Source organism: Colletotrichum fioriniae (assembly GCF_027942845.1).
Source record: "Colletotrichum fioriniae strain IMI 355084 chromosome Unknown scaffold_1, whole genome shotgun sequence".
NCBI lineage: Eukaryota > Fungi > Ascomycota > Sordariomycetes > Glomerellales > Glomerellaceae > Colletotrichum > Colletotrichum fioriniae.
The window spans coordinates 4,987,577-5,008,852 of NW_027076837.1; the positions used below are offsets into that span (position 1 = coordinate 4,987,577).

General features: G+C 52.4%; 7 protein-coding genes across 7 annotated transcripts; 6 read left to right on the plus strand and 1 right to left on the minus strand.

Moving 5' to 3' along the window:
- Positions 1–32: 32 nt before the first annotated feature.
- N0V96_001258 (uncharacterized protein) lies at positions 33–2,162 on the plus strand (the record flags this gene model as incomplete). The annotated part of the gene is made up of 4 exons (XM_053196759.2): positions 33–89; positions 504–514; positions 794–1,772; positions 1,830–2,162. The coding sequence occupies 4 exons, from the start codon at positions 33–35 to the stop codon at positions 2,160–2,162; spliced, it is 1,380 nt and encodes a 459-aa protein (XP_053045686.2).
- A 910-nt stretch (positions 2,163–3,072) lies between these two features.
- On the plus strand, positions 3,073–3,877 carry N0V96_001259 (uncharacterized protein; the record flags this gene model as incomplete). The annotated part of the gene is made up of 2 exons (XM_053196758.1): positions 3,073–3,753; positions 3,839–3,877. The coding sequence occupies 2 exons, from the start codon at positions 3,073–3,075 to the stop codon at positions 3,875–3,877; spliced, it is 720 nt and encodes a 239-aa protein (XP_053045685.1).
- Positions 3,878–4,945: 1,068 nt separating this feature from the next.
- Positions 4,946–7,198, minus strand: N0V96_001260 (uncharacterized protein; the record flags this gene model as incomplete). The annotated part of the gene is made up of 3 exons (XM_065756183.1): positions 4,946–5,392; positions 5,413–6,541; positions 7,194–7,198. 3 exons carry the CDS (start codon positions 7,196–7,198, stop codon positions 4,946–4,948), a joined length of 1,581 nt encoding a protein of 526 aa, XP_065615423.1.
- A 1,109-nt stretch (positions 7,199–8,307) lies between these two features.
- On the plus strand, positions 8,308–9,183 carry N0V96_001261 (uncharacterized protein; the record flags this gene model as incomplete). Its single annotated transcript, XM_053196756.2, has 3 exons — positions 8,308–8,661; positions 8,722–8,969; positions 9,027–9,183. The coding sequence occupies 3 exons, from the start codon at positions 8,308–8,310 to the stop codon at positions 9,181–9,183; spliced, it is 759 nt and encodes a 252-aa protein (XP_053045683.2).
- A 400-nt stretch (positions 9,184–9,583) lies between these two features.
- On the plus strand, positions 9,584–10,684 carry N0V96_001262 (uncharacterized protein; the record flags this gene model as incomplete). Its single annotated transcript, XM_065756184.1, has 3 exons — positions 9,584–9,724; positions 9,807–10,063; positions 10,120–10,684. The coding sequence occupies 3 exons, from the start codon at positions 9,584–9,586 to the stop codon at positions 10,682–10,684; spliced, it is 963 nt and encodes a 320-aa protein (XP_065615424.1).
- Positions 10,685–11,535: 851 nt separating this feature from the next.
- Positions 11,536–12,973, plus strand: N0V96_001263 (uncharacterized protein; the record flags this gene model as incomplete). Its single annotated transcript, XM_053196755.1, has 2 exons — positions 11,536–11,644; positions 11,709–12,973. 2 exons carry the CDS (start codon positions 11,536–11,538, stop codon positions 12,971–12,973), a joined length of 1,374 nt encoding a protein of 457 aa, XP_053045682.1.
- Positions 12,974–14,284: 1,311 nt separating this feature from the next.
- On the plus strand, positions 14,285–18,039 carry UFD2 (Ubiquitin conjugation factor E4; the record flags this gene model as incomplete). The annotated part of the gene is made up of 5 exons (XM_053196754.1): positions 14,285–14,344; positions 14,664–15,334; positions 15,383–15,587; positions 15,680–17,082; positions 17,145–18,039. 5 exons carry the CDS (start codon positions 14,285–14,287, stop codon positions 18,037–18,039), a joined length of 3,234 nt encoding a protein of 1,077 aa, XP_053045681.1.
- Between the last annotated feature and the right edge of the window lie 3,237 nt (positions 18,040–21,276).

Below are 21,276 nucleotides of genomic sequence, written 5' to 3' on the forward strand. Positions count from 1 at the left end.
AGGTTCCAGAATAACCAACATCGAAGGAAACAATGGGGCTGCAAGCCGCCTTGAAGCGGGTGGAACTTCCCTATGTTTCCCGCTGGATTGTACGTAAACCCGGCCCACGTCCGCACATCATTCATGTCGCCGGCTGTTAGAGGTGGGTAGCTAGTCAAGGCAATACTAACGCAAGATCTGACAGAACGATGACATTCGACCGATTGAAGCTCAAAGACGTACATGGGGCTTCTTGACGTTTCACAACTTTTGTGCGTGAATTTCATGGGTACCAAGTCTTCTTTATGCTAACCGATTCCAAGGGCTTTTGGTCAACTGCAATATCACCACCTACTTGACCGGCAGTGCCCTCATCCCTCTGGGTTTGACTTGGTGGCAGGCCTTTATATGTGAGTCTGATTCCTCTTCCGCTATTGTGGAGCTCTTTCTAATGTGTTTCAAGGTATTATTCTTGGCAATCTTATTGCCACCGCCATCGTGATTATCAACTCACTTCCGGGCAGCTACTATCACAGTAAGTCTACAAAGTACAACCTACTACACTCGTTCTGGGTTGTTAATTCTACTCAGTTGGCTTCCCTGTCTTCAGTCGAGCAGTATGGGGCATGTGGGGATCACAATTCGTTATCTGGAATCGTATCTTTCTATCCCTTGGTAAGTCTTCCTACTCGGCGTACAACTACTTAACATGACATAGATCAATCGGAAATTAACATTGCCTGTGTGTAGTCTGGTTCGTAGCCCTTGACCAAAATCTGCGACATTTTTATCCTCACTAACCAAACATACACAGGTATGGCTTCACTGCCTGGGTCGGAGGAGAGTGTATCTACGTGATCCTCCTTTCCTGGGACCCAAGGCTCGAATCCCACATTCCCAACGGCATGCCAGCGGACACGGGTATGACAACTGCCCAATTTGTCTCATACATTATCTTCAGCGTCATTTCTCTCCCAGTCATCTGGATCCGTCCGCACCGCCTCGAGAAGTTCTTCCACTTTGCCTGCTCCATCACCCTTGTCTTCTTTGTCGTACTCCTCATCTGGGCTCTTGCGACCATGGGACCATCAGGTTTCGGCGATACCATTACTTCAGGATCGGTCCTACCCAACACAGGCGGACCGGACAGCGTGGCTTGGCTGATGATCTACGGCATCGTATCAACAATCGGTTCCATTGCGGCGGGTATTCTGAACCAGAACGACTATTCTCGCTTCGCTACGCAGCCTAAGCACGCCATCGTAGGCCAAGCTATCTCATTCCCTTTCTATAGCATCTTCAGCTCGTTGATTGGCATCCTCGTTACAGCGGCGACTCAGGAGCGTTTTGGTGGCGAGGCCATCTGGAACCCGCCTACTCTCTTTTCTCAGCTGCTGGCCCAAGACGAAACAGCTGGAACACGGGCAGCCTGCTTCTTCGCGGGGCTCTGTCTTGTGATATCCCAGATCGGAGTCAATGTACCAGGAAATGCACTTGCCGGCGGTTTTGACTTGGCTGCAACGTTTCCCAAATACTTGAACATCCGTCGTGGGGCCTACATCACCGCAATTTTCAGCGTTGTCGTCAACCCATGGCGTCTTGTGAACACTGCAACAATCTTTCTCACAGTCCTGTCGAGCTATAGTGTCTTCTTGGCTCCGATGACGGGGTTGATGATATCTAGCTACTTGTTTGTTAATAAGAGCAAGGTGAACGTGGACCACCTATACCGTGGCGACTCAGGGAGCATCTACTGGTTCTCCTGCGGTTACAATTGGCGAGCACCAGTGGCAGTGAGTTACTCCCTTCCATCTTTACCTGACTAGAATATTTGCTGACTCGCTCTTTAGTGGCTTGTTGGTGTTGTGCCCTGCATGCCTGGCTTCATCGCTGCCGTTGACAGCTCAGTAACTGTGAGCGAAAGTGCCACAGAGCTGTACTCTATGTCATACATCTATGGGCTCTTTTCGAGCGGGTTGGTGTACGTCTTGCTCCATAGGCTTTCTCCGGCGAGGAGCCTAGATGCTTTTGTGAAAGATGCGCCCTCAGCTCGCGAACTCCAACAAATGCAACAGAGCAAGTGGGATGTGACACTGGCCGAGACGCCTGAAATTCTCCAAGTGCTTTCTGGACATGGAGGCAAGAGAGTAAACTCCGCCGCGCCCTTCAAGGAAGATGCATAGCTATAGTTCACATCCTCAAATCTATATCTGCCATTATCACCTCCGCTTCCTACTCAGTGCTGTAATTCTCAAGCTACTTACCTTACTTCAGCATAGTCTCTGAAATACGTACTAGGAGCTTCGTAATGATATAGCTGCGAGGAGTATTGTGATAACAACAGTAGTAAAAACAATGGCAAGAATGAAAATCCCGGTTGTAATATGAGAAAGGGGGCTAAACCCCATTGGCTGGCGGAGCATGTTATCACCCCGCCCTAGCGTTGCAGCGACAGGTCCCGCATGTCAGCCACTAACACTGACAACCTAAACACGCACAGGCGGTATCGGCATCAGCCAACTCCATCGGCCAACTTCCCTCACACAACACCAGACCATCGGCCAAACTTGTCACGAACCCTCGGCAGAGTCTTGATAGACACCATGCCTAAAGATATCGGGAAGTATTCCACTAGACGTAAATTCAAAGTGTTCAGCGAATTTGGCCAAGCAAGACAATCAAGAAGCCGAAAGAACCGCCCTTGCGACGCGTGTCGGAAGAGAAAGACAGCGTGTGTTATCACTTCTACACCCCCATGTTAGTGGTGTGGTTCCAGGTCTGCGTGTCGAAACGATGCATGGCTGATAACAAGACGCAGGTCTTTTCTGCAAGGGGAGAGGCATAGAATGCAAGTCATCGGGTTCGGAAAGTATTGACTCTGCGTCGGCTCCATCTGCATCTGCATCTGTATCTGCATCCGCGTTCGCACCCTCCCCTCAAGAGGCCGCGCAAGATGGACATTCCAGTAGCTCAGATTGTCCACGGATAACGCCAAACAACTTAGGCCCTTCGACTCGTAGTAACCCGATCGAGGAGATTCCAGCACCCCATCTTCAGACACTAGAAGACAATGAAAACAGGACAGCACACAGCATGGGCCCGGCAGCCGAGCAAGACACCCACTTCCTCGCCTCCTTCCGCTCAGACGTCCTCAGCGGGCCCAATCAGATCGACGCAGAGTTCATTCAGTTATACGAAGGAAGCGGATACCCGTGGGATCCGCCAGTTCACTTCTGTCTCTTACAAGACGAGTTCACAGCCCACGATAACGAAGCCCGGAAAGAAGCATCTCGTGCGATAGAAGAATTAGTCGAGCCTCACGGCCGCAAGCTCGTACGCCTGTATTTCAGGCACATTCACCCGGTGCTGCCCATCCTATCAAAGACCAGGTTTCTCAGACAGTACTCTGAGGACAAGACAAAGCTTCCTGCCTCCCTTCGCGGGGCAGTATACGCACTAGCCTCAGTCTTTTGGAAAGCCGAGCCGAGTCTACATGGCCCATTCCCTTTCCAACAATATGAGCTAGCCGATCTTGCCACAGACTCTCTCCAGCGAGAACTCGACTCACCAAACTTGGCCAAGCTCCAAGCATCCCTGCTCCTCCTCCATATGACCCCCAATAGAACAGACAGCATCGCGCATCCTAGGACCTGGACATCAACAGCGCAGGCCGTAGCCGCTGCCCAGATGATTGGGCTGCACCAGGATGCTGAGAAGTGGAATTTGCCGACGTGGGAAAAGAGGCTGCGAAGGAAGCTTTGGTGGGCTACATATGTAACTGACCTGTGGTCGGCAGTGTGCCATGGAAACCCGCCACATATCTATCCTGCTTCTTTCAACACATCACTTATCACTATAGAAGATTTGCGATCCGAGGAGAGCGTTCCCGAGGACTTAAGATCGCTGGTTTATTCGGGTAATGTTGGATTTAATGTTGCTTCTGGAGCGCGGTTTCTGGAGTTGGTAAGGGTGACCCAAACCTTGCGAGATGTGATTGACTGCAGCTTGTAAGTACCTTCTGGTCTGAGATTCTCCTTTGACTCCGGTGATAGAGGACTGATGCTTGGCTCAGTCAGGTTCCTAGGCTTGCGCCTCCAGAATCACAGAAGATAGAAATGCAGAATCGAGGGCGTCTAGTCTCGCTTCAGGGAGAGCTGCACAACTGGTTGATGATGCTGCCACAATGTCTTACAATGCCTCATCCCGAGAGAGCACCAGGTATCTCCAACAATGGTATGTTTCCAATAATCTTCTGGCGAGGTTGCAGACCTGACGGGAAAAGCCCCTCTCTATCTTGCATATTACGCTCATTTGGCGCTCCTTTACCGCGCGCTCATGAACCCGGCTACCAAGGTTGCCAAAGCAATGCCAACATCCAACCTTCGCCTGTGGTTCGGCACGGCACTATCCGACTTTGCTTGCTTCACGGACTTCATAGGTGAACTAACCCCCGAGGACCTACGAGGCTTCTGGGGCTGCCGTACGTTTCCGTCTCCCTTTTCTCCTACAGAGAGTTGAGAGAAAGTGTAGTGACATCTATGCCATCCCTAGACGCCCGATCTCAACTGATACTCTGCGGTAACTTTATCATCTACCTGTTCGTGCTGGCGACTGAGCCTGGCGATGTCACATCGGCTTTCAACTTACTGGAGAGCTTCCACGACACCCTGCAGCGACTAAATCAACAAGTCGATTCGATCTCAGAGTTGCTACTTCTTCCGGTCACTCTTCGGATTGACTCGTTCTTCACCCAAGCAGCCGATCGACTGCGTAGTGGACCAGCTGCCAACAGTACAGCCACTGCAACTTCCACTTCCGCAGCGGCACCAATATCACTCCTAGACAACCCCTAGAATGTCTTCGTCTTTGTTCAAATCATTCAGAATTATGCTGTTATTGTACACCTCGATCAACGCGAAGCCATGTCCATCCATATGCAGTCCTGGGATACCAATCGATGCAAAGTCTAGTTCTTCTCCTCCATACCATCCCTCAAGATCTCAATCTGTTTCTTAATCTCGACCCACAACGTCAACTTTTTCAAGTCGCCATCGTCCTCAGCATCATGGACAACCCCAAGCCAATCATCCTCAAGCTGCTCCGTCAAAGCCTCGACGCTGTCTAGCTTCCTACTACCGCGGTGGTCTGAGCGTCGCGCAATGGCAAGCAGGGCAGCCACAAAGGCCTCTTGGATGTAGGCGAAGCTAAACTTGTCAGTGATCTTGGCAATGGCCTCGCAAAGCTGGTCGGGAAAGTCGATTTCTTTGTTGCTCTTGAGCTTGTTCTGCCAGAAGTGGCAGTAGGCGATGCGCTGCTCGAGGTTGGGGTCGGGGAAGAAGTATTTCCTGTCGAAGCGGGATGGACGTTTCTGCTGCGTGTCAGCGCTCTCGACCTTGTGGATACACGACTTTGGCTCGCGATGGAACAACTTACAGAGATGCCGGGGTCAAGGCGGTCGAGATGGTTGGTGCTGCCAATGATAAATATTCCATCGTTGGCCTTGAGACCGTCCATCTCATTCAGGAAATAACTCCTCACGTCATCGGAGACAATGGTATCGAGATCCTCCAGCACGAGGTAGCACGGCGCATACTCTCTAGCCTTGCCAAAGATCTGCTGAATGGAGTACTCTGGCCCCATGAAGGAAGCCAACGTGCGCACGTAGAGAGTCGGGATATCCTTCTGGAAGAGCATGTTCATCGTAGCCTTGATCGATATGGTCTTGCCATTGCCCGGCGGCCCATAGTAAATGAGCCCACGCTTCCACGGTACCTTCAGGCTTTGGTACGTCTCCTTTGAGTTGTAGAAGGACAGGTGATCCTCGATGAGCGCCTTCTTCATGTCCGCGTCCAGGATGACGTTCTCCCACGAAGCATCGCGGAAGCTCTTGAACAGCTCGTGGCTCTTTTGCCAGTACCCCTGGTCAAACACCCACACCTCTTCGTGGAGGTCACTGCTCCATTTCCCTGCGGACAGGACGAGCTGGTCGACGTGGTAGGTTTGCGGCGCGAGGATGTAGTAGTTCTTGATCGGGTAGGGCATGACGCCGTCGCGCCCGTCCACGAGGTAGACGATGAACTCGTGGCCCTGCCATTTGTAGAGGTACTTGCCGAAATTCGTGATCGTAGCCAGACCGCCGAGGTTGCCGTCCATGCGCCGGGAGGGGGGCAGGTACAGCAGCCAGTCCAGGGACGAAGGCAGGTTGCTGCCATCCTTGTCATCGATGACCTCGAACGTGGCGTGGCCGCCTTGGGCGTAGGCGAGAAGGTTGCAGCCGTTGCCGTAGCCAAGGGACTCTGGAACTACGACGAGCTCGAGATGGGGATACTGTTCCTTGAGGGCCTTTGAAATGAGGGCATCGGTGTTGACGCGTTTGGCACTCGAGTGCTTGAAGAACTCCTTTGTAACAGCGTCGCTAGGGCCAGGTTCAGAGGACCGGGTGTTGACGTTGGCGCGGGTGCTGCTGCTGCTGTTGCTGCTGCTGCTTGCGCCGGCCTGGGGCTTGGGGTGGGGGCCGACGGGGGATCGGTGTCGGGTTGTAGGACGGGTGCTGGAAGGCGTCCTGGCTCCAGATATCGTGGGGTGGCATGGGGAAAGGAGGCATTGTGTCTGTCTGGTCGGCCGGCGTCCGGCAAGCTGCGATGGGCGATGGGCGATGTGTATGTTGTGGGATGTGACAAGGTATGGATGGGAGATCCAAGGAAGCTGTTGGAGATGAAGATTCGGGGTGAGACGAAGGGGTTGGAGAGCTGAAGGGAGCTAAGATAAGCTCAGCTGCGGAGCTGCGGGGGAGGGGGTTACTGGTTGTTCGCCTCAGGTTGGAGCTGACGAGTTGTGCAGAGTAGTGTACAAACTAAGCGTACAAAAGAAGGCAACAAGCCCAGAGGTCATTTAACTCGTTGCCTAGAGGTGTTCGTAACCGGCGGAACAAGATGGCTGGGCGAGCTGGTCTTGCTAGGTGCTGTTTGGGGAAGTTGTCTGGCCATGCCGCCGCCCTTGTGGTGGGATGACGTTGTGCCATTCGTCCATTCGCTCATCCTCCAGGGCGAATAGGTAGCTAGGGGGAAGCTGCTGCGCCACCGTTCGTGTTCATCAACAAGGGTATCCCGGGCGTCGCGGGGTGTCACAAGCATCTTGGCGCGTGGGACCGGCCGATGGGAGCTTTATCGCTGTGCTCTATCTAATCTGCCACTCTGCCTAAGTAGGTACTTTACCTCATTGCTGCGAACTTCGATTCAACATCCTCTGGCCGCGGAACACTCGAGTTTTGCCATATGAAGTGGAAAAGAGTAACATATACCAGTATCGGAACTAAGGAAGGGAAAGTCAGCCTGAATCGTGTACTCCACAAGGCATCGAGGTGTCAGGGAAACTTATAGGCCGCAAGGTATACAAGCCTATGCTTAGTTCCAAATGGCTAGATGACATACTACCCTTGGATGAGCCAAATCGATGAGACACAAGATAAATATAACTACCTCATTTCTCTTTGAGCAACCGATATTGCTAGGAAGTCACGAAATATCAATACCTTTCTGCGCGTTCACTCTCAATCGATGAGCTTTATGCAGAAGAGGCAGCGGTAGATAGCACAGTATGGCAAGGTTCACTCTAGTACTAGTTATTACTTTTCCCCTCCTTTAAGGAGTATTACGACCTTACATAAAGGATCAAGGCTGCATGTTTCTCCTCAATGCCCGTGTAACCCGAAGAAATGCTATTGCTCCTGCTAATTAGCTAGTTTCACAGCACAGGGTAAGCACTAATGAAATCGTCGAGGGACACAACATTTGCCCAAGGATAAAATATTTGGGCGTATAGCAGACGCTCGTCAGATACTTCGGCCTTTTCGTCCTATCAATTTACTGCTTCAGGGCACATCTTGCGTCAGCGTATCGTCACGGACACCGTCTCTATGCAACCACAAGCCAAGTGTACGCCATCTTGTGCGACTTTTAACCTTCTGCTTGGTTGGAGGCAGAATAGCGGAATGCTGCACTTCCCCAATAAATTCTACATTGCCTTGTGGGCAAGCTACCTATCTTACCACGAAGGAATCGTCTTACGGCCTTCCCCAAGCCTCGCTGGTATCCGCCTACCCCGAATGCTATGTTGGAGATGCCGGCCAACATGACCTGCAGGTTGCTGCAAGACCGTCCGTGATACTCGATAAGCACACATGTATACTCGAGGTTTCATCCTATATGGAGGGATGTCACATAAGTAATATCATATTGCCCCTCCCGCTGCCATGCCTGGGATTGCAAGCTTGGTGTCAAAACTTCAACGAGAACCACGAGACGGAAGCACGCAGTGGTAGACGCCATTATGGAGCTACCAGATAATCCTCCCAAGGTCGACATCAGGAAGGAGGTTTACGAGACACTTCCGAATACGGCAGAGTTACTAGACAACTGGGACACCGTCAATGCCGATAAGATCGCAAACGACGTGGGATCGGGCCTCTCAAATACTCTTCAGCAGGGGCAACACCATGCCATTGAAGCCTTTTTCGCCGAACCATCCTGTCACTGGAAAGACACACTATCTTTTACAGCTCACATCAGAACTTTCATTGGCAGAGGTGTCATTGCATCGGCTTTACTGGAGCTCTTCGCTCTTCGGAAGGCACAGAGTTTCCAGTTCGAGAAGGCACAGGTTTTGTCAGCCACCAGTGAGCTTGTCAGTGCAGAAAAACGAAGCCTTTGGCCTCTATCCCGATGCTGATAATCTCTCCTTTAGAATTGGATCGACTGCGAATTCAGCTTTGTGACTGGTTCTCCCAAGGCTTACTGCCGCGGAAAGATGATGCTTATTCCTGGCGGTCGTGACTCGGGCGACAACGAATGGAAGATTTGGTCCATGAGCACATATATGGCCGCGTACGAAGACTTCCCCGAAGATGAGGGTCTGCTCAGAGTCCCTTCGGCTCCTATAACGGCCGACAACCCCATCTCTACGAGTGTGCTGGTTGTCGGCGGGGGCAACGCGTAAGTCTAAAAGGACCTTCCTGATCGCTAACCTGCATTTGACAAAGGACATTACAGAGGTTTGATTCTGGCCGCTCGACTGAAGGCAATGAACATCGACTATGTCGTGATCGACCGGAGCGCAAACGTGGGGGACAATTGGGCGTCGAGATACGACTGCATGCGCTTCCACGTCTACAAGTCATTTTGCGAAACACCATACATTCGTGAGTAAGCCCAAGCCCATAGAGGCAGACTTGGATCTTATAGTCATTCAAACATCGACGGACGTATCGAATGGGGATGGGGCAAGAAGGTGGCAAGATCATAACCCTAACCCTAGGGCGATCCTCCAACGAGAAATCTCCTAACTCAATCTTCGTGGCCCTAAGATAATAAAGGGACTCTCGTGATTTTACTAACAGTTTGGACTAGCGTATCCCCAGGCTTCCAATGATGGCCTCACACGGGATCAGCTAGCCGACCAGATAGTGGCTTTCGCGAAGGAGTTCGACTTAGACCGCCGTGTTCTACACCGTACGACAATTGCTGCAACCCAGTACAACCAACAGAGTAACACATGGAATGTTGAGATACAGACGGGGGTTCTTCGACGCACCCTATCCTGCAAATGCATGGTCCTCGCCACGGGCGGCGCCGGCTTCGCGGGGCCTGCGCCCCTGCCAGATCTACCAGGCCGGGACTTATACAAGGGTCCTAACATGCACTCGGCATCGTATCGCAATGCTAGCGAGTTGGTCGCAGCCGGGGCGAAGGTAAGTTCTGATAACAAGTATCTCCGGGGAGTGGATGAGGAAGTCTGGTCGCGCTGCTAATGCCTTCCTTGCCACGTGAAAGTCCGTGGCCATTATCGGCTCTGGGAACACTGCATTCGATGTCTTGGTCGATTGCCACGATGCCGGTCTCAAGACGACCATGGTCCAGCGATCAGAGACGTATGTCGTTCCGATGACGTATTTTGCCCACCCAATGGGCTTTGGGGTCTACGACATCCTCCCTCCTGACGACGCGGACGTGATTGTGAACGGAGGGCCGCTGGCCATTGGTGGAGCCCTCCTGGGTCTGGTGCACACGATGCAAGCCCAGGAAGAGCCGTACGTACAGCCCCCGGAACTGTAACCTTATCCTCTTGTTAACTTCTACCACTCAGGGATCGATACGCAGAGGCTAGGAGAGCAGGGTTCCGCGTGCAAGACTCGCTGACTGGCGACCTGCTCGTGAACCTCATCGACCGTTGCGGAGGGCACTTTGTAGACATGGGCAGCGGCATGGACCTCATCGCGACGAGGAAGGTCGGTATTCGATCCGGGGTCGTACCCCAGTCCTACACCGACAAGGGCCTAGTACTATCCGATGGTAGTCATCTGGAGGCTGATGCCGTAGTCTGGTGCATTGGTTTCGGCAATGTTGATGGTCGAAAGAATCTCCCAGATACTCTGGGAATCGGAGCCGAAGACATCGCGAGACGGCTTGAGCCCACGTGGGGTGTGGACGCCCAGGGCGAGATACGTGGGCTTTGGAAGCGGCACCCCGGGGTCGACAACCTCTGGATGTTTGCTGGTGGGACGGCCCAGCACCGGTGGTTTTCAAAGGTGATTGCTTTGCAGATCAAGGGAGTTCTCGAGGGCATCTTGCCGGACGCCTATAGACGTACACCAAAGGCCCCTAAAGCTGGGGATTGGGGGCGCGGAGGAACATGGGCTCCAAACCTGTAGATGACTAGGTTGGATGACAAGATTGATGATTTGATACCTGAATTCCTATCGTATTTGGATTTTGGTTTCAATACCTTACAAGGGATATGTCCGAAAGTGTTTTTGCCAGTAATACCTGGGCTCCTTCGCACCAAGCTAGACACCATATAAATGAGAGGCCAACGCTCGCCGACACGTTCTAAGTTGAACTGTGGAGCCATACAGTCGACAGCCCAGTATTGAGAATGGGATTTCCATCTTTGCGACGTTGGTTCGAATTAGGATGGTCTCTAGCGACGTTATCATCGGGAACGGGAATATGGGTCTCTGCATTTCTCCATGTACGAAACATCTTATTCATCACGAAAGTGAGGAATCGCCTAAAGCGAGCACATGCAGTTTGGCAGACAATGCCATGTGCGGGGACTGTGTTTCTTAGCCGTGCGAAGCTTAGTCACACGGCGTTTTAGCGGCCGTTTCCTCAGCGTTATCGGCTTATCGGGGACATGGACCCTCGGCTCGAGTCACGTCACCCTCCCACCTGTTGCCGAGAGCCTCCAGTGCCTCAGTGCTTCCCTCAGAGTCTATTTGGATTGGAGATTGGGCCTCAATTAGATCTCTAATCCTCCACTTTCTTCACCCGCGCCTGCCCCCCGGAGTATCGCCCTCTGCGCCACCAGACGATATCCACAACCGCAGCAAATCCCGTACCTCCGTTACCGTCCGCACCACATCACAAGGAAAACACCGCAGCTTGGCCCCCCCCCTCTCTCAGCTGCTCTGGCCCTAAACATGGTCCTCCTAGACATCTCGTAATCCTCTCTGCTACACCAAGCGCGCCGCAACCGATAACGAGAGGAGAGACCTTCACCATGTCTTATCACGGCTTCCCCAACGAAGACGCGGCCATCACCCATCTTGTCCACAACCTCGTCGAGGATGCCGTACGCTCCGTCGAGGAAGTCCCAATCCCTCTGACGCGTGAGTTGATGGAAATCACCCGGATCCAGCTCCGGGTCCAATTAGCTAACACCTAGACAAACAGCTCGAACCCCTACCCAGTGGCCCGTCGAAGAGCTTGCGACCCGGGAGGCCCTGCGATACTCCATCAGTCCTAGTCACGTCAAGGATCTTCTCGACTTCTCCGCCCTCAACTATGTCGAAGAACCCGACGATAACCTACTCTGCCCCATCTGCAAGCTGCCCGTCATCACCCCGATCATTACGCCTTGCGACCACACCTTTTGTCTCGAATGTCTGAAGCGCCATGTTCACTCATCCGATACATGCCCTATCGACCGGACGAGATTCCGAGCCAGGGACTGCAAAACATCGAGACTCTTGACGAATATCCTCGATAGCCTGGTTGTCGAATGCCCTAATACTGACCGAGGATGTGGCGAAAAGATGAAGCGCGACGAGGTCGTCAAGCACACAATCAGTTGCCGATACACGTTGCACGACTGCCCCGAGAAGACATGTGATAAGAGGGTGGAACAATGGTTGGCTGTGTCTGGCAAGTGCTGGCACTTTGAGCAGACATGCGAATACTGCGAGGAGAAAATGGAAGCAGCGTCAATGGCCGACCACATCAATAAAGTCTGCCCGAAAAACACAACGGACTGCACGGAGTGTGGAGAAACCATCAAGCTTTCCGAGATAGGCCAGCATCGCGACGATCATTGCCCGGAAACTTCGGTCCCTTGCACATACCATGACTTTGGTTGCAAACACGAGGCACTCCGCAAGACACTGGCTGCGCATCAAGAGGAGTGTATCTACAGGGTGGTTGCTGTCGTTGGCGAAAAGGCTAAATCACAAGAGAAACAAATCGAAAAACTGCAGAAGCAGACGGAAGACCAGGAGAGACAAATCATGGCCATGAAAGACGAGCGACGAGATTGTATCTCCTGGGACGACGTGTTCAGCCTCAACAACGTCCAAGGCGGACCAAAGTTCAAACCCACCGAGGCCGTCATGACTATCTACGAAGACATGGAACGTCGCATGGAGGAGCTCAAGAAAGAGTTTACAGACCTTGAGGGCCGTCAAACAGTGATGGTACTGAACCAGGTCATGCCGATTAAGGATCAGATCACCGAGATCAGGAGCAACCTGGGCATCCTCAAGATGCACATGGCATGGCTCATGAATAAGAGCCGCGAGGAAGTCGAGCGCAGCCGGTTGGCCAACCGCAGCGTTGGTAGCACTAGCCGAACAAGAGGCAGCTCTGACAGCGATGGCGAGGCTACTACTCCGAGTACATCTCGGCGGCTGAGTGATGGGTCAAATGGCATCCCCCGCCTTTGAGACGTCTGCCCTGGACTGAGCGATCATACCCATGTTCAGTCCTTGGGGATCTTTGCATATACAAGTGAGACTAAGGGCAATCTTGGATGGCTGTGCTTTGAGGACACCGGATCTTGGTCGATGCAAGTTATGGGCAAGAACGGATGCAAGACAGATACCGTTTCCCTCGCTGTACATCTTCACGCCGACCAAGATGGACCCCGTACCCTCTCTAGACTTTGGTCTGACTGTACTACTAGAATTATGGATTTTTCTGGCGTTGGGGACAAATGGGGACAAAGGAACGAAACGCGAAATGGAAAGGCACGGAAATACCCTTGTGGTGGTCTGCAATTTCAGCAAGACGCCCAGTTACACAAATTGGTCTCGTATCTAGTCTAATTGACACAAGGAGGCAGTTTTGCAATGTTCTCTCTGTTGTTCCAAGTGTGATCCACACTGTAATTGTTAACCTCGAGTATGGCTAAAGGTCAAGATTCTGAGCGGCCTTCCAAGCAAGCAGGTTCACAGACTATGTGTCCACGTGTTTGAAGTAAAACTTAGGTTGGTTTCCAAGGTCCCCATCGCCACCCCAATGACGTATGTTTCATCCCGTTCATCTGAAGCCCCAGTAGCTTCATATTGAGGGAGAAATTCATCAAAACAAGGGTCTTAGGGGTCTTCTGAGTTCCATCGACCTTCGGCCTGCGGCGCAAAGGCAGTCTGCACCAACTTCCATGCTGTGCCTTGGTGCTGTTCCTTAGATGGCTTCCCCATATTGCTGATTAGATTACATCAGGATGTCTGAAGACATTTGATGTAGAAGAATAAATCGTGCCATTCAGATGGTGGGCAAAACACGAAGAAGAAGCTATGATTCATGAATCATTGATGCCTACTCTGTACGTCCTGTCGAATCCCTTGGAACCAAAAATCTGAGGTGAGCAGGAAAGCCTAAGCTTACTAATCGAGTCTATCCCCATGGCGGCGGACTTTCAGATTCTTGGTGGATCTTTCCGCTTATCGGAGATGCTCCACGTCGGACTTAACAGCCTCAGGGACTCATCCGTGGTACCTCACAGGTCCGCCATCGCCCCACACTGACCGCCTGCCTGGCTTGCTCCCCCACCAACCTGGCCGTCCGTACCTTGCGCTTGTCCACCGACGCAGTTAGGTACAGCGCCTTCCTAACCTCAACTCGCAAGGCCCTGTACGTTAACGTCCAGCCAACCCACCTTCAATCGGGGACTTCAACCTTGCACCTTTGCCAGCCTTGATAGAAACGGATTGCTTCACTACGACCGTCGCCCAAAAGCATCGATACCGCCCACCATGGATCCAAACGAGGGCAACCAAGCGCCCGACGCGCCCGACGTCAAGAAGATGAACGATGTAAGAGCTGTCTGCCTCTCGCCCTCTCACTCTCCTCCTCCTAGTGCTCGTACTCCCGAACCTGAACGATTTCCACTCTACCCGCACCCTTTCTTCAGACGTATGGTCTGGTTTGAATCGCCCTCGCCGTTCACTCTTACCTTTCCGCTGTTCTAGTCGGCCTACGCGCACAATGTTGATGCGGATAACTTGGCAGAGAACCTACTGTGGCAAGCGCAATCGACAAATAGGTCACAAGGGACACATGAGGGCAACAGCCGCCGTGGATATTAATATCATCACTTGATCCCGTAGGAAATAATCTGACCAGTCTACCTAGATCCGACTTCGACGGCTCGCCAAGCTTGGCTCCTCGACTAGATCCCCCAAGCCAGAAGGAGAATCGTCAGCAGATGCCGAGACATCAAACTCCGCAACGAGCGAAGTTAAGGCCCCCAAGGCCCCAGCCAGCCCAGCATCCTCATCTACACCGAAGCCTGCCGCCTCGAATCCCTTCACTCAACTTGGTGTCAAATCCGGCAGCGGTGCGTCGTCACCAGCTGCATCGAACAACACTGAGAGCAACAAGCGAATCGCCTCCGACCGCGCAACCGCACCTGCTCCCGCAAAGAAAGCAAATGTGGAGGAGTCGTTGGACGATTTTTCAGATCGAATCCTCAGCCATATTTTCCGGATTACAGTCGACCCAGAGAGAGTTGTCGACGCCCATGGACACAAGCTTACCTTCCTGCCGGAAGCTAGCCAAGAGCTCCAAGAGAATGGATCGCCGCTCAAACTGACAACCTCCATCCTCGATAGTGCATTGCTTGAGGCCGTCACTGCGATTCCCGCCGACAAGCCCCTTCTCGGCTATCTCCTTCCCTCATTCAAACGCATCATCCGGACAAACATACTCAAAGAGACGGCAGAGAAGAGGGAGGCTCTGGAGGAGGCAAAGAGACTGTGTGTTAGCAACGCTTTGTTTGCGCTCACGATACCGGATCTCTTTGGGTAAGTACACCCATCCTGTGCGTTTCAATTACTTACAGGTGTTACTAGGCGATCACGTTCTGAAAGCTTGGTCACATACCTGCTCAAAGGACATGAGCAGGACGATGGAGTCTGTCTGGACTTCTTGCGGGAGGCAGTAAAGCGCTTTCCCGAGGACGAGCAATTCCCAGCTGCTTTTGCCACAGCCATGCACACACTCAGCATTAAACTATCAGCTTTGTCCATGGAGGACGACTACAAGCCTTACATTAGCGTGAGTTTTTCTTGCCCACGCCAATTCCGTCTTTCACTCAGCTATTGCCCCAGTCTTTGGAACAGAATAGAACTAATATATGGACTTGATAGGCTTTGATGTCCTACACAAAGTTCCCGCCTCTGCTGAATGCGTTAGCACAACACCCCAGCTTCATGACCGCTCACAAGCTGGGATCCCATGTTGAAAAGGAGACTATTCTGGGACCCTTCTTCCGCATTTCTCCCTTGCAAACTGAGGTGACAATGACATACTTCCCGAACCCGCGGGCCCTGAACCGTACTCAGGCTGCCCCATCACAAGACGCTCTTCGGGCTATTCTTCGAGTCCATCAGGATGAGCTCTTCACTATCGCTAATGCCTTTATCCGAGCTGACACTGACACCCGGAGCCGGGTACTCGACTGGTTCGCTTCCGCTATCAACGGCAATCACAAGCGTAGAGCTCTCCAGGTTGACCCCAAAGAGGTGTCCTCAGATGGCTTCATGATGAACCTCACTGTCGTATTGGACCGATTCTGCTCTCCCTTTATGGACACAACGTTCTCAAAGGTGGACAGGATTGAAGTGGAGTATTTCCGCCGCAACCCCCGTGTGGACATCAAGGAAGAGACAAAGCTTAATGCCGACCAATCGACGTCAGACGCATTCTACGGCACTCAATCTCAGGGTAACTCGAACTTCATTTCAGAGGTTTTCTTCTTGACTTTGGCTGCGCACCACTACGGCAGCGAGGCAACAAACTCGAAGCTCAAGGGTCTGGAAAGGGATATCAAGTGGTACGAAAAGCATTTGGCTGCCATGGAAGCTGAGCGGATTAAAGTCCAGAACCAGCCGCAGCAGCTTGCCATGTTTGAGTTGACACTCAAGCGCCATACTACGGTCTTGGAGAAGGCAATCGCAATGAAGTACGCGATCGAGGGTATCTTCCTCGACGAGAAGATGCAAGAACTGTCTCTTCGCTTTATGCGATACGTGGCCGTGTGGCTTCTTCGCCTTGCTAGCCAGTCCAGCTACACCCCCGACAAGGATCTTCAACTTCCTCTTCCTGCTCATGCCCCTGAGGCTTTTGCGTGCCTGCCAGAGTATGCGCTCCAGGACGTGGTCGACAACTTCAAGTTTGTATACCGCTACCTTCCTCAGATCATGCCGTCCGCTGTTGGCAGCGAGATGATTGCTCTCTGCATTGCCTTCTTGCGTTCGTCAGAGTACATCAAGAACCCATACCTCAAGTCCTCCTTGGTCACATTGCTCTTCTCCGGCACCTGGCCCTTCTCGCACTTTAAGAAGGGCGTCTTGGGAGATCAGCTCTACGGATCCAAGTTTGCAAACGATAACCTGTTGCATGCTCTCATGAAATTCTACATCGAAGCAGAGTCGACTGGTGTGAACACGCAATTCTACGACAAGTTCAACATCAGATACGAGATCTTCCAGGTCATCAAGTGCGTTTGGGGCAATGATGTCTACAAGCAGCAGTTGACTAGAGAGAGCAAGTAAGTTTTGTCCCGTTTCGACTGCTAGTCAAGGTGCGGGATAGGTGACTAACAACCCCCAGGGTTAATCGACAGTTCTTTGTTCAATTCGTCAACTTGCTGCTCAATGACGCGACCTACGTGCTTGACGAGGCACTAACAAAGTTCCCCAAAATCCATCTGCTACAGCAGGAATTGGAGTTTGGCAACACACTATCCACGCAAGATAGAGAGAAAAAGCAAGAGGAGTTGGCAACATTGGAGGGCCAGGCGGGCTCATACATGCAGTTGGCCAATGAGACGCTGGCGATGATGAAACTCTTCACATCGGCATTGACATCAGCATTCACGATGCCTGAGATTGTCCAGCGTCTGGCAAGTATGCTTAACTACAACCTAGAGACTCTTGCGGGACCAAAGATGGGCCAGCTCAAAGTGAATAACCCAACCAAATACCACTTCCAGCCGAGGGTTCTGTTGTCAGACTTCATCGACATCTACCTCAACTTGGGCTCATCCCAAGCGTTCATCGACGCCGTTGCCTCGGATGGTCGCTCGTACAAGCCGGAGGTATTTGACAAGGCGAGGTTCATCCTCTCGAAGCGCAGTATGAAGGAGGCCATTGAACTCGAGCAGCTCGACACGTTGATGGCCAAGTTCCTCGAGTCGAAGCAGCTTGCGGACCAGGCCGAGCTGGACCTTGGAGACATCCCGGCCGAATTCGAAGACCCGATTATGGGAGATTTGATGAAGGATCCCGTCATCCTGCCATCGAAGCATATTGTTGATCGGGGAACTATTGTGCAGCACTTGCTGTCGGATCCGAAGGATCCCTTTACGCGACAGCCAATGACGGTGGATGATGCCATCCCGCACACTGAGCTGAAGGAGAAGATTCAGAAGTGGAGAGAGGAGAAGATTGCGGCGGCCAAGGCCAGGGTGACGGGCGGCGATGCGATGGATACAACGGAAGGCTGATGAACGGGATACGGCACCATGATCAGAACTGGAAGGCAAAGGGGCATTGGAATTCTCGTTGATTAGACGTTCAAGTCCTCCCCAGGCACGGGGACACAGACAGGCACAGGCAGATAGTAGGCCTGGCATAGACGCATAGCACGTCTCTGGAAAGCGAACGCTAAGAATGAAAGCGTTTGGTGCAGCGAATAGCATAGGCTTAGATGCAGCGAGACATCAGGTATTTGTGACAGCAAAACAGAATCAGCTCTCGAATCAGGCAGACTTCCTGAGGCCCAAAGTGATGTTCAACATGCCACCGAAACTGTTGATGAATAGCCCAGACACCTTAGGCCAACTCGGCGTTGCCGGAGGTTGAAGACGAAGCAGACTTCAGTAAAGTAGAACAAAAACGGAAGCTGGGGACAGATGGAGGAATTGAAGCCGTGGGGGGGTCCCGGGCCGAAAGGTTAGTTTTGGCTCAACATGAGATCAGGGCTTACTTCACCGGGGATGAGGGTATTACGAAGAAGTTGAAGAGAGGCGAGAATGATGTGTTGTACAGGCTGCCGTGTGTTGGGGTTGTTTCGCTGACCGGGTTCGGGGTGTCCTTCACCGAGATTACGAGAGGCGAAGTTTTGGGCAAATCGTGAAGAGAGGTGGGATGTATTTCAGATCACGGAGTGCGGATGTGGGAAAAATCAAAAGTCGAACCACTTGTGTCACTGTCGGATGGCGGCTGTCGTGTCCGGGATGGGATGGGGTGAAGCTCAGCCACAGGGAAATCGGGAAACGTGGTAGAGTGAGGCGGTGATGATGATGATCCGTGGGGGGGTGTTGTTCTTTAGTGGATATGGGGAGTTTCTTCATTCGGACTATCAATCAGCAGGTCTGTTCGGGTCTGGAACTTTTTCTTTTGGGATGATGGTTTCTTGGCGGTTCCGGGGTTTTTAGGGGACAGTGTTTTCTTTGGCGAGAAATGAAATGGCATGTTGTTATTTTCCTGATGCTGGTAATTGTTGGTTCTTGGGGTGAAATTTGGCTGAGGTGATTTGGGGGAGGAACAGGTGGTCATGATGTCATTGGGCAACTGGGGGGAGATACCTACGCAGCGAGGCCGCTGTTGATATCCCCCGGCTAGCTTACTCCGTGCTGAGGTGTTTGTTTAGTTGTTTCATCCTTGGGCTCTTTTGTGCTTTCTCGTAGCTATGCTCTATTCTCCTATTCGTGTTTGCTCTGTATACAGTATTGGGGTCTTTTTTCCTCACTTGAAGGTTCAGCAAATGGAATGGACTGCCGTAACGCCGTTGGGGTCCAGGGCTGTGTTACGGTGCTAGGCATTGATATCCGAGCCGATTTACCCAGAGCCCACCATTGGCCCCCCCATTTTCAACATCTCTCATCACTGCCGTGAAACAAACAACGCACGGGAGCTGAAAGACCATGAAGAGGACGCCAGTGGAGAGGAAAAGTGAGAGAATTGTAGCGATGTGCTCCAAGGTTCAGGTTCGTTTGGACTCTGGACTTCTGGATAGAGAGACCAGGGAGGGACCGCCCGCCCGCTGTAGCGCCGCTGTAGCGGGAAGAACGGCACGGCTGGCGATTGGGCGAAACGTGGGGCGCGCGTTGAGGGACGTGGAGATGCGCTGGACCACTGGACGGCTGGTGTGTGTTCACTGTTCCATGCTGGTTCAAGCTGGTGTGGGCCACCCGAAATGTCACCCGTGCCAAGCTTTGGGCGTAGCGTCGTTTTTGGGACTTGGGGATCCTTGGACACGCATGTGTGTGTGTGTGTGTGTGCTGTGACACCTCGAGAGCCGAGACATGGGGAAAGTTGTTTAGACTGTTGCGTAGGAAGGAGGAATACCTGGAGACGTGGGAGAGTGAGAGAGAGTGAATAAGAGCAAACGGAAAGGAAGGGAGGCCGCCCTCGTACCTACCTTACCTCGATCCGGAGACATTGGGCGCAGCTTCATCCGGAAAACACGTGCTTTTGGCAACAAAATGTCGCGGTAACATCCCAAAGTCATCCCGTTTCTGTTGGTACTGTAAGGTATTAAGATCCCAACTTCTTTTCTTAGCTGGAGCTGATTTGCGGATATTTTCTCCTGCGCCCCTTTTTGCCGAGTCTCTTTTTTACGTAGGTTTTCCCGGGGATTTCCCTGGATGGCCCCGGGGAACAAGGCGATGGCAAATCGTCCCATCCGATCCGTACCTTACAACTTCTTCACCGATCAGGGTGGGGGAGGCCAGCGGTTGAACGTGTCTCGACTTAAGCAAACTTGCAACTCTCTCTCGACACTGTTAGTACGGAGTACGCTACGCATGCGAGGTGAGGTACTAGAGACGGTATGTACCGGGTTTACTCTCGAGTACCTGCCAAGGACTCTGTCCATGATGTAGCTGCCGCAGCTGCATCCCCAATGAGTGCCTTATATAAGGCAGTACGTACCTTTCTACACCGTCTTGTGCCCCGCCATCCGTGCCGGCTTCAGGGCACCCAAGTCGCGCGTCACGGTGTCACCCCACTTGCATCTGCCATTGGCCTTGGCCCTCTCTCTTTCGGTCTCTCTTTTTCCTTGCACCAACCCAGAGCTTCCACTCCAGGCCTCCATATACGGTTCTCTCGGCCTTTCTTCCTCAACGATTCATGGGGTTGGATCTTGGATGAGGTGGACGAAATGGGCCATGGAATAGGTGGGGGAGGATGCAGCTGTAGCTGTCAAGTCTCTTAAACATAGTTCCAGCTGTGCCGTGCACCCCGCCGGGAATGTACTCCATCAAGTACCTCCAAAAGGTAAGGTACCTTGAGGTAGGTTCAATCTGCTTAGCTACCTGACTACCTTCATTTAGCACCCAAGTATGGCTGGTAGCTAGGTAGCTAAAGTCGGGTAGCTTCCTTGGTCCCGGTTCCAATTCCAGTTCCAGCTCCCTGCCTTAGACATGCAGGTGCAGGTGCAGATGTAAGCGCAGTGCCACGGCCGCCCTCCCAGCTCCGCTTGTTGCTTCCATTGCTTGGCCCTGTGAATGCCCCTCCTCCTCCTGCTGTTCTTCTTCTTCTCCTGTCTCCCCCTCGCTCCCATTCTCAGAACCCTCCCATCCTACTTCTCTCCAACCTACCCATTCGCCTCGTCTCGGTCTCTAGGTCCAGCTCCAGCTCCAGCTCAAAGCTCCAGTAAAAAATCCACGGTTTCGACTTCATATAAACATCCTCCTCCGTCCGCCTCCCACCACCTTCAAAGCTCCCTTTCTCTCCTC